The sequence below is a fragment of the Lepisosteus platostomus genome, chromosome 13 (genome assembly GCF_059453375.1).
Source record: "Lepisosteus platostomus isolate fLepPlt1 chromosome 13, fLepPlt1.hap1, whole genome shotgun sequence".
Lineage (NCBI taxonomy): Eukaryota > Metazoa > Chordata > Actinopteri > Semionotiformes > Lepisosteidae > Lepisosteus > Lepisosteus platostomus.
In genome coordinates this window covers 38994338-39004866 of record NC_142623.1, presented here as the reverse complement: position 1 = coordinate 39004866, position 10529 = coordinate 38994338, and the positions used below count along the sequence as shown (strand labels likewise).

The following is a 10529-nucleotide window of genomic DNA, read 5'->3' as shown; positions in this document are numbered from 1 at the left end:
AATGTTTTAAACATAGATGTGAGACAAAATCACAGGAAATGAAGTCAATCAACTAAAACTATTATCATTCTTTCAGTATTACGCATGCCATACTGTACTGTCAAAACGAAATATTCCAAAACTGGATAAGGGTGTGTAAAGACACAATTGTAGTAGTAGAACAAAGACTGTTGCAATTGCACTGAGTAAATGAAAATCACTGTCATTGTTTATAACTTTTATTGATTGTTGTATTGTAAAAGGCCTTCAATTGTATCAATTGGAAAGTATGCAAATGTAATTAAAGGTGAATGCAATTGATGATTAATCGGATTACATTTGAATTTCGATACGTAGACTAAACTGCAACGACCACAAACCCAGGCACACGCATTCTTCCATTTTCTCATTTGGTTTGTCAATCACATCTAGCGTGTTCAAGTTAGTGGTCACCTAAACAAAAAAACTCCCGCCTCTATCGGCACAGGGCTTCCCGGGGCTTTTCACAGGGGCCTCTTGTAATACAGCACTCCTTTTTTAGGCGAAAGCCCCAATCCTTGAACGGTTGGCCAGGAAAGGGACAAACCATTGCCCACAACACCCGCTTATCAAGCGAACAAGCCTACCCCTCTCGCCTGCTTGCTTCCTTACAACGCCAATCTACTGCAGACGTCCTGTACGTATGCGTTTCCGCCGACTCTGATAGGCTGGCGCAGCTGCGGGCGAAGGCGAACCCCCTTCCGCCTTCCGCGGGTCTTGGCCAATGGAGAAAGGCCATCGAACGCGAATTCCGACCGCAATTGGCTAGAAGTGTTCGTCTGTCGGATGTCTTGTCTTCGATTGGCTGCGCGAATCGCAAGGCTAAACTCTGATTGGTATGTAACATACTGGGACGGGAGTCAGGTTAGGGTGTCACCCGAAGGCATTTGAAGAAGCCGGTTGAGCACGCCGTGAGGCCGCCAGAATATTTCTAGCTACAGGGTGAGAGTCGTGGTGAATATATACATTTTCAAATAAACTACGGCTTAGCCTTTGTTATAAGATACCTGTTCAGGTATGTTGGATACATTTTATTCAAATGTAGATGTTTTTTTTTGTTTTAGTGGTGTCGTTTGGTCACCTTTTAAAATTTTGCTGTGGTGCAGGGCTGGTTAGTGCCGGGGAAGACCTTATTTCGATGGAAAAAAGCAGAGGTTGATAGGATATTGGCGGTGCCAGGTTCCATTCTGTTAATATTAGGTGTTTTATGTCGAGTATTAATGAGTCATGAGAAAGGCCGGTCGAGTAATGGCTACGTATCGTGGTGTATTTATAGCCACATGTGTGCTGCGTAACATTGTTAGCTTATATATAAAAACTTGTTGGCTTATTAATGTAATGGCATCAATGACACGATACGTCTTGTAAACGACGTTGTGAATTACAGTCGCCGGGAATGGTGTAATTCGTGTCTGAAATAAGCGGTGTGAAATGGTGTCGGTGTTTCTGGCTGTGAATGATCTCAGGAGCTCTGACGCAATCTGGGCCCTGTAGCATTAGACCGCATTAGTCAGTTTAAAAGTGATCGTTTTGTGTTTTCAGCTGAACATAAAGACTGCCTGCATTCTGTTTTTAGCATATTGCCCTTTGAGTGGGCATGTTTCAGTAAATTAAGACGGTCAGGGGGCAGCGAAAGTACCGTTTTTATGTTGCTGGCTGAGGATGGTGTGATTTAATATCGAAATGGCTTAAACATCGCCGAGATCTTATCATGTGGATTTGGGATGTCGGTGGTTGTTTTAATACAAGTTCGGGGGATTTGGGTGTGGATGTGCAGGTCTCAAATGATCACGGCTTGCCGGAATTGAGAAACCTAGAGTCAACATCATAAAATCGCACACCGGAATACGATCTCAATGCAGTAGTTCGGATTCATTATGAGTTGAGAATATTTTTGGAAGTCGAGGAAATGCTAGAAATGTGCCGATGAGGCGAAACGTTTTTTTTTTTATAGCCATGTGCCAGGTACTGGCCGGCGTTAGCTTCGTTTCCAGGCGCTTTGTTAGCAGCGAATGGCTTCTGAAGTGCGGAAATGTGAGCGACACAGCCTTCTGCGTACATCTGTTCGCTGTCTTATTTCCGATCAGCCTTTTCTTCGACTGTCGTTCGTCTCTCCCATCCTTTTTTTTCTCTCTCAACGCATTGCGAAACGGGCGAAGTCGCGCCCTCAGCTCGCCAGCTCCCCCAGGTTATTCCAGCAGAGCTTTTCGGTTGAGCTCGGCTTCGGTTTCCTCGCCGGCGTGAAACGTGCTCCGCCTGAAATGTCTGTCCGCAGGCTGGGCTTTGTCTGGCTCTGTGGAACTGCGCTGGTGTCTTAACTCCAATGCCGAGGCCTGGTTTGATTGAGGTTGGGCATTTACCTTGTGCGAAGCAGCTAGCTAGGGCTGTGGCGGTGCTAAGTTAGTTTAATGGTTGCTGAGCTAGTCTATATATGGGTGTAACTCTCAGCATTCCAGTAGATGTTGCTGAAAGACTACAGTGAACCTGTCCCCTCTTGGGTGAAGCCTCGAGGTGCCTGCTACAGCCTCATCTGGGGCAATGATCAGACAGGGGATTGATGTTTATTAATGTTGAGGCAGATGGTATGGGCCGACCCCAGCAGGTGGAGTGTGCAGCCAGCCTCCTCCAGTCTGTCTCTCTCTCTCAGGCCCCGGTTTTGTTTTAGACCACTGCTGTCCTCAAAGAGGCACCAGAGACGCAACGAGGTTGTAGGATTTCATGGGAGCCCGTTTGTCAGTAAGCACATGTAAAGTGCGGAGGCAGGCATCTAGTTTTAAAATGGAGTCTGATCTCAAAACACAGCTGAATGTTAGCTGTGGAAATTGGGTGTTCCTTTGCAAATGGGTGCAGTTTTGCATTTGTAGACAATCATTTGTTGTTAACACCTGCTAGAAATGTGATATAAATAAACGCTTTCGTTTATTGCCATCCAAGTGCTGCCTTTTTTATATGTGATTTTAAGTACTTTTCTTAGTCTTAATGTTTCTTAACATTAAGCCTGCAAGTAGTGGGTAAGCAGTTCAAAGAATAATCTTGAGAGATTGAGGCAGATGTAAGAGGTATATACTGCAAGAAATGTTCTTGATGGGAACACAAATTAAAGCCTCCATCAAATGGGTCTTTGACTCTTGGTTTATTCTGTTTCTGAGATTACTATACATTTGTGCAGTGTGAGATGCTCATCTCCCTTAGAAGAATTTGTAATAATTGGTGGTTATACATGTTTTGTTTCCACTCTCCAGAAAGTGTTAAGAGATTTTGTTATGTTGCAGTCTTAACCAGCTGACCAAAGAAATGGTGATGGAGAAGCCAAGTGCCCTGCTGGTCGGGCGTGAGTTTGTCCGACAGTACTACACCCTTCTGAACCAGGCGCCTGATTTCCTGCATAGGTATGTTTTTGCTACCTAACTTTAAGATACCTCATCACTTTCAAACTGAATGGGAAAACACGGTTGCAATGGATTGTTAAACGTAAGAACTGTCAAGCCTTAATGCTAATATAGCTTAAAATTAACATTTAAAGCCCAGTTAAGTTTGAAAGTGTTTTCTGAACCTCCTGTTAGGATTTAAAAAAAAATGTAAGATATTCTACCCGCTTAAGTGCTTTATATTATTGGGTGGGATTAATTGAATCAGTGCTGACTGCTCATTGACTGGAGCAGCCCTCAGCACATCGGTGATGGATCTGTCATTGCTAGTCAGGACAAGATTGCAGCATTTGTACAGCTGCTCACTTGTGATCAGTGGCCACAGGGATGCTCACTTCAGCTGTTTTCAGCGGTTGAGACAGACGCATGAGGAAAGCACATTTTGTATCCTTTCTCGCTGAACATGAAGTGCTGTCCTATTTGTAAGCCGCTTATGTAAAAGTTGAAAATAACACTCTTGAATGTTCGATGGTGAAATACATCAAATGGCAGCCACTGGCAAAATTAGCACACAAATACCTTGTTGCACCTACCACTCTAGTCTCAGACGACTGTCCTGCATCTGGGGACAGTGACAAAGATTGGAAGTTCACAGGTTTTCAATGTACACAAACCTTTTTTCTTACAAAAAAAATACCCGAGGAGTGGTATTTACATATAAATTGTTTGATACAGAGCAGAGCAAAATATTTCTGTAGAAAGCCTTCAGAAGTGCCAAACGGAAGGTTACCATCATAAGTGGTTTTAAGTGAGAGCCGCACTCGCCTTCTCCAATCTGGACTAACGTCTGTAGGCACTGTGGGAACTGCAGTATGTTCAATGCGATTGGGTGCGAAATGTGCACGTTTTAGAAGGAAACGCTGTTGCATGGCCACTTTATTTTAAAAGATCTTATTCTTTGCATGTTTGCCAGTGAACGGTTAAGAGTCGCCTGATTCATATTGGAAGGTTTGAAAAAAATTGATTTCAGATGAAAGCTACTGCCTGTAGTAGGCTTGGGGACACATAAAAATACCTTTTCAAACTGGTGGCATTTCAGAGAACATGTTAACAATGTTTTCCTATGCGTCCTGGTACTTCAAGCAAATGATCAATTGGCCAATTATCAGCAGGAAGCTGAAGACTTTAAAATTTTAAATGTACCGTCTGACATCTTTATATGTCTTTTGCCGGTAGGTTTTATGGAAAGAACTCATCTTATGTTCACGGAGGCTTGGATAGCAATGGAAAGCCTGCTGAGGCCGTCTACGGGCAGTCCGTAAGTAATGTTAATTCACTGTCTTTTTGGATTTTAGGCAAGGCCATGCTGCTTTAATCCCCCTTTTTTTTCTCAGCATCTGGCAAGTGATCTGAGTTCTGCAAAACAAAATGCACGTTTCCTTACGTGCATGTCTGATCCCTAAGTGTGAGGTGGGGACAGTGAGATACTGAAATAGTATTCTGTACATCTCCTTGGGTGGGGGGGGACATATTTTGATAGCTTCTCTCTTTCAGGAAATTCACAAGAAGGTGATGTCACTGAGCTTTCGCGATTGCCATACGAAGATCCGCCATGTGGACGCCCACGCCACTCTGAACGACGGGGTGGTGGTCCAGGTGATGGGGGAGCTTTCCAACAACATGCAGCCCATGAGACGGTTCATGCAGACGTTTGTGCTGGCACCTGAGGTGAGAGCGCCTCGGAATCCTCCCGGTCCTTTGCAACATGGAGGTTTATTTTTTTTACAAATCTGTGACGTGATTGTCTTGCAGTAGAGGTACGAGGAGTAAACAAAGGTCTTACATTTAACAGAAATTAGGTGGAAGTCGTATAAATGCGTTCTATTAGACACTTAGTCGGATTAGTCATGGACCGTTAGTCAGATGGAGGTCTGAACCGTTCTGTAAAGCTTTTACTTGTTTTTCTTTCAGGGCACAGTGGCCAACAAATTCTATGTACACAATGACATATTCCGCTACCAGGATGAAGTTTTTGGCGATTCAGACACTGAGCCCCCTGAGGGTAAGAAACATCCTTGTCAAAAGAAAATGTTCATGATTCTGGCACTTGATTGCGGCTTCAGTGTCTGGGATTGTCAGCTGAATGCTATTCCTGACTGACAGAAGGCAGCAGGTTTCACTTCTAATACTTGACCCTTGTAACCTTCCTTGTTTCAGAGTCTGAGGAGGAGGTGGAGGAGAACGAAGACAGAGCCCATTCTCCGGAGGTAGCCCAGGAGGACACCTCTCCCTATTATGACCAGGCTACAAGGTGTGGAGATTACTGGTGATTACTGTAGTTCAGGCAACAAAGCTTAGTTTTAAAATAAACCTTGATCATGACCTCTTTTTTTTGGACATGATCTGTTTAAGGAGGAAAAAAATCCCTTTTTTAAGCCAACCCAATTTAACTTCCATGATTTGTTGACATTAGATCCCGTTAGATTTGACATTTGGGATTTGGTGTTCCTCCAGCATGTCCTCCAACTAATTTTATACATTCAAATGCAAAACGGGTATCGAATTCTGAGGGTTCAATACGTCTTGAGTAACAAAGTGTTGCGTAACTGAGGAAAGCTTTAGTAAAGCAGGACACCACGCCGTTGCTAATATTAGAAATGTGATCGTACAGCACGGAGTTAGAAGAGCAATTGGAGGAACAGGCTGTAACCCCAGAACCTGAGCCAGAGCCAGAGCCTGAACCAGCTGCGGAAGAACAGAAGCAGGAAGTGGCACCAGAGCCCGAGCCTCACACAGAGGAGCAGGCGGAGAAGTGTCCCTCTCCGGCACCGGCTGACCCGGCACCGGCTGTGCAGGAGGACAACCGGGTACAGTTCTGAGGGGATCTTTTGGGATTGGGGCTGGAGATTGGCCTCGACGATAAAAGTGAAAGCAATGATTTAACACGATGAGCTACTTACAGTGACCTATGAGACAATTTTTTTTTAGGGAGATGAAATTATAGTACAGTGAGCAGGGGATTCATACGTGCTCCACAGTCACTTGATGCTGGATTATGTGGATTTACCGATAGATTGTGGCAGGTGAGATTTTTAATATTTGCTTTCTTCTCTGCAGCCATTCTCCTGGGCCTCTGTCACCAGCAAGAATCTTCCTCCTGGTGGAATTGTCCCAGCATCAGGAATTTCTCCCCATGTTGTAAAAGTTCCAACGGTACAGGTATGGTAAAAGTGCAAGTTAATTCGGTGAAACATTGTTTTCATACAGTAGTAAGATACACCAGTGGAAAGCAGTCGAAGATGTTTGGTGTCCTCATGCAGGACTCTTGACCTCGCCTGGGCTTATCTGACTGGCATGCAATTGTTAGCAAAGGGATATTTTTGTAAAACGGTTTCATGACCTCGAGGCTTAGTGCTTTGTCTAGTAGGCTGTTTATCTGTTGGATTTCTTGGCAATGCAGTTTCCCTCTGATAGATGACAGCCAAGTGCTGTATTTCTGCGAGACCACAAGAATAGCCACAGTTAGCTTGAAATTAATACTCATTTGTCTCTTCTCAGAGGGTATAAAAAGTTATGCTGGACTATTAACGGGCTCTGGTTATACTAGATATCAGTGTAGACATATTTGATACTACAGCTACAGTAATGCTGGCATTGTTCTGTCCTTGCCCACAAGGATAGGAAAACTGAAGTTCCGTATATACTGTGCTCATGTTTTTACATGTCTTAAATATTTTTGTCTTTTTGCTACCTCTCCTAAATGTGCTCAGTAAGTGTTAAAAGTAAACTCGGCATGGCATGAAATGAGCTTTAGGAAGTTTTTAGGTGTGTGTGATCTGTTACGTGTTTTTTACTGAATTAATATTCCAGCCCAGAGTGGAGGTGAAAACTGAAACGCAGACCGCAGTACAGAGACCTCAGAGAGACCAGCGACTGAGGGAGCAGAGGCCTGGACCTCCAGCACACAGGGGCCCGCGGCCAGGAGGTACTCTTCAGCTCTGATTGTTAAAGGGAGGCATTCCTAAACCTTGTCTGTTGGCCCTGTGCCCAATTTGTTTTTTCCTTCCAAGTCGGCTCCTGTTTCGTCAGGTTTTTGTAATTGCGAAATATATTGTGGCTGTAAAATATGGCTTGTATAAAATTGCTTAGTTAATTAAAAATCTGTTTGAGACCTCGTTTTAGATCAACGACGCGTAAATTATCGAATCGGTTGCCGTTTAATTCACTTACTGAGTGTTCGGCATGAAGGCTGTGTTCTGAAGAACAATTCCGCTTTTTCTCAGCTCGCGAGGGGGAGCAGGGCGACTCAGAGGTACGGCGCGTGGTCAGGTATCCAGACAGCCACCAGCTTTTCGTGGGCAATCTGCCTCATGATGTCGACAAAGCCGAGTTAAAGGAGTTCTTTGAACGTAAGTTGAGCTTCACCTCCGTTCTCTGTATCCATGTTCTCCAAGGTTAATTCAAATTATTTTGATCAACTTCAGCTTTTCCGCTAATGCAGAAGAAAATATGGAAAATAAGTACAGATGCATATATAGAGAGCAAATAAAAAGAATGAAATACTTAGCTTTGTCCTGAAAAGACTTGTGGGTAGTGGTTTGTCATTTGCTTAGCATCAGTTTGCTTTGTTTTTCAGAGTTTGGTGTTGTGGTAGAGCTGAGGATCAACAGTGGAGGGAAGCTGCCCAACTTTGGGTTCGTGGTTTTTGACGACTCCGAACCCGTGCAGAAAATACTGAACAACAGGGTAGGTTGTACAGGGGTGGTTTATTTTGCCGCTGAAATGGGGCCGTTTTTCACGGGGATCTGGGAAGTGTGCTGATTGACACGTATTAAATGTGGCCCGAACCACACAGTGGACGGGGGCGGAGCATGCGGTTACAGTTTGTGTGGACGTGCTGGAGCACTTTGTGGGGGATGATGACTCCGATGTCCTTGTGTTCGTTTTAGCCTATCAAGTTCAGGGGGGATGTGCGGCTCAACGTGGAAGAGAAGAAGACGCGCGCGGCCCGGGAAGGAGACCGGCGGGATGTCCGTCCCAGGGGGCCGGGGGGGCCTCGCGACAGGATAGGAGGAGGGCTGAGGGGACCCCCTTCCAGAGGTGCAATGTCCCAGAAGCCTAGTTTTGGCGCCGGACGGGGCACCGGACCCAGCGAAGGGCGCTACGTGGGGCAACGCCAGTGAAAGTCCGAGCTCTAACCACTACTGAGGCCCATTTAACCTAACAGCACAGCTGGCTTCTGGTTCATCCGTTCTTGTAACTTTAATTTTCAGCTTTGGGGCTTTGGAATGTGATCCCAGCTTGATCTGGACTCTTTTTAAAAATGGCTTCTTGTTTTGTTTTTTTCCTGTTTTCTTTTGAGTTTGTAAACTTGTATTCGTAACATTTAAACAAAAGTGCTACTTGAATTGAAAAACCCGGAGATTGGTTTTAGCGTTCTCTCCCTGTTTCTTAAAGGAACGTGTTTTTACTTCTTAGGCAATCCTGTGTATTGCTAAAGGCATTCTTGCAATTTTCTTTTCCTCAGGAGCTACTATTTAAATCCTAGCACTGTTGAATCATGGTCATGTTGGAGTGGTTTTGGAGTCCATTGCAGCTAAGGATCCTTTGGAAAGTTTCATCTGCACTTCACCAGAAAAGTGTTGTACTTTATTCTGAGTTAAAGCTAACTTTTAAACTAAGACATGCTGTTTTTAAGCCACTTTTTTATTTGTTTTATAGTCTGGATTAAAGAAAACGTTTCCTTCAAGATATGGAGTATTGCTGGGGAGATGTTCTCACTTTTGTTTTAAATTCTTATTTTGTATTGTAAAAACAAATTGTTGTGCCTTCTATTTATCTCATTCCAATCTTGGCAAAGTTGTACAAATAAAGTGTAGATTTGCTTTATCACTATTGCTTTATTCTTCTTTGTGAGATTTTTTTAAAGGTATCAACAGATTCAAGCACATCAGAATGCTGCCTTCATAAGTATCTTCCGGAGCTAAGTTTACCTTCAGTCCAGGAGGGCAAAATCATTTCATTTTATAATGGAATCTTCCATTAATGACTAAGACTTTTATAAAGTAGGTCATTTCATGTCTGACCCTAAGTAGGATCACAGAAAGTTGCAAGCTACCAAAGAACTGGAGTTGTCAACTCCTTTCTTATGCTCTAGGGACAGATCCAAATTTAGAGAGGGCTGCAACTGCAGGTTTTTTTTTGTTCTTTCAACCGTTTGCAGCTTAACAGCTCCAGGAGGACCTGTAACATTACTGTCCTTCTTGGACTGGAGCTGGATGAGTCCCACATCAGTAATGTGACCTGTTATGAGCCACATTTTTGTGAATTGATTTCCTTAAATGGAGATGGCATCTTGTCAGCTTTTCCCTCTGGGTTCTGCAAATGCTGCACTGTACCACTCCTATGTCCACGGTACTTTTTAAGAGGTATTTATTCCACATCTTGCAGGGCTGGTGTATCAGCAGATACAGATTGTGTTAATACTGTGTACCTGCAACTGGAGGGGTTGATGAAGTCAAATTGGTCAACTGAAGCCAATGTCTTTGACTAGGTTAAGAGATCTAAGCTAAGAGTGGTTGGAATTAAAACTTCTCTAGGATTAGGACACCCCTTACTTAGGCAGAAATGTCAAGATTATGAGGAGCAAAAACTAGGTTTTAGTTCATGTGGAGAATGACTTTTTGATGGATATTCCCTTTATAGAATGCACCGTAACCATCACTGTAGTTAAAGAATGGATTATGTATGTTGGTTTTGTTAGGAGAACCAGTGCTTTGATATCTCGGTACTTTCATCTCAATTTCCTAATCCAGTTTTCAGACGTAAATCCTCGTTTCCCTAATTGGTTGCTAACTGCAAAGCTCTATGATTATGGTCTTCAAGGACGGGAGGTGCACATTCCACTTGGGTTAATTTTGCTTCTCGCAGAAGTATGGGAAGGCTTGACAAGACCTTCATAGCCGAATGAAGCACATATGGGTAATTGCTGAAATGTTTTATCTGATGTTTTCTTGTGTATATGCATTTTTTCTCCTTCGGGGTTGAGATATTCCATTTCCATTTTACTGGATAGTGTGGCTTTTATAGGAATCTGCCGTGATTTAGTTTTGACTTGGAAGTGTTCTTTATATTAAAACCCAA

The 10529-nt window shown here is 43.5% G+C and overlaps 1 protein-coding gene across 2 annotated transcripts; it reads left to right on the top strand.

The window, feature by feature from the left end:
• Positions 1 to 842: 842 nt before the first annotated feature.
• g3bp1 (GTPase activating protein (SH3 domain) binding protein 1) lies at positions 843 to 9275 on the top strand. 2 transcript variants are annotated; one of them, XM_088604571.1, is made up of 12 exons: positions 843 to 960; positions 3291 to 3407; positions 4623 to 4704; positions 4941 to 5114; positions 5358 to 5448; positions 5604 to 5697; positions 6058 to 6253; positions 6504 to 6605; positions 7257 to 7371; positions 7670 to 7795; positions 8023 to 8132; positions 8336 to 9275. In XM_088604571.1, the coding sequence occupies exons 2-12, from the start codon at positions 3313 to 3315 to the stop codon at positions 8567 to 8569; spliced, it is 1419 nt and encodes a 472-aa protein (XP_088460697.1). In that variant the 5' UTR covers positions 843 to 960; positions 3291 to 3312; the 3' UTR covers positions 8570 to 9275. The 2 variants fall into 2 exon arrangements, with proteins under 2 accessions (XP_088460697.1, XP_088460696.1); XM_088604570.1 differs by having other exon boundaries at positions 877 to 1033.
• Positions 9276 to 10529: the final 1254 nt, after the last annotated feature.

Bases quoted from the DNA above. Each gene is read 5' to 3' on its own strand.
- g3bp1 (XM_088604571.1), top strand. From the start codon at position 3,313: ATGGTGATGGAGAAGCCAAGTGCCCTGCTGGTCGGGCGTGAGTTTGTC. The intron at 3,408-4,622 runs GTATGTTTTTGC...TTTTGCCGGTAG, and splicing joins GCGCCTGATTTCCTGCATAG to GTTTTATGGAAAGAACTCAT. The intron at 7,796-8,022 runs GTAAGTTGAGCT...TTTGTTTTTCAG, and splicing joins GTTAAAGGAGTTCTTTGAAC to AGTTTGGTGTTGTGGTAGAG.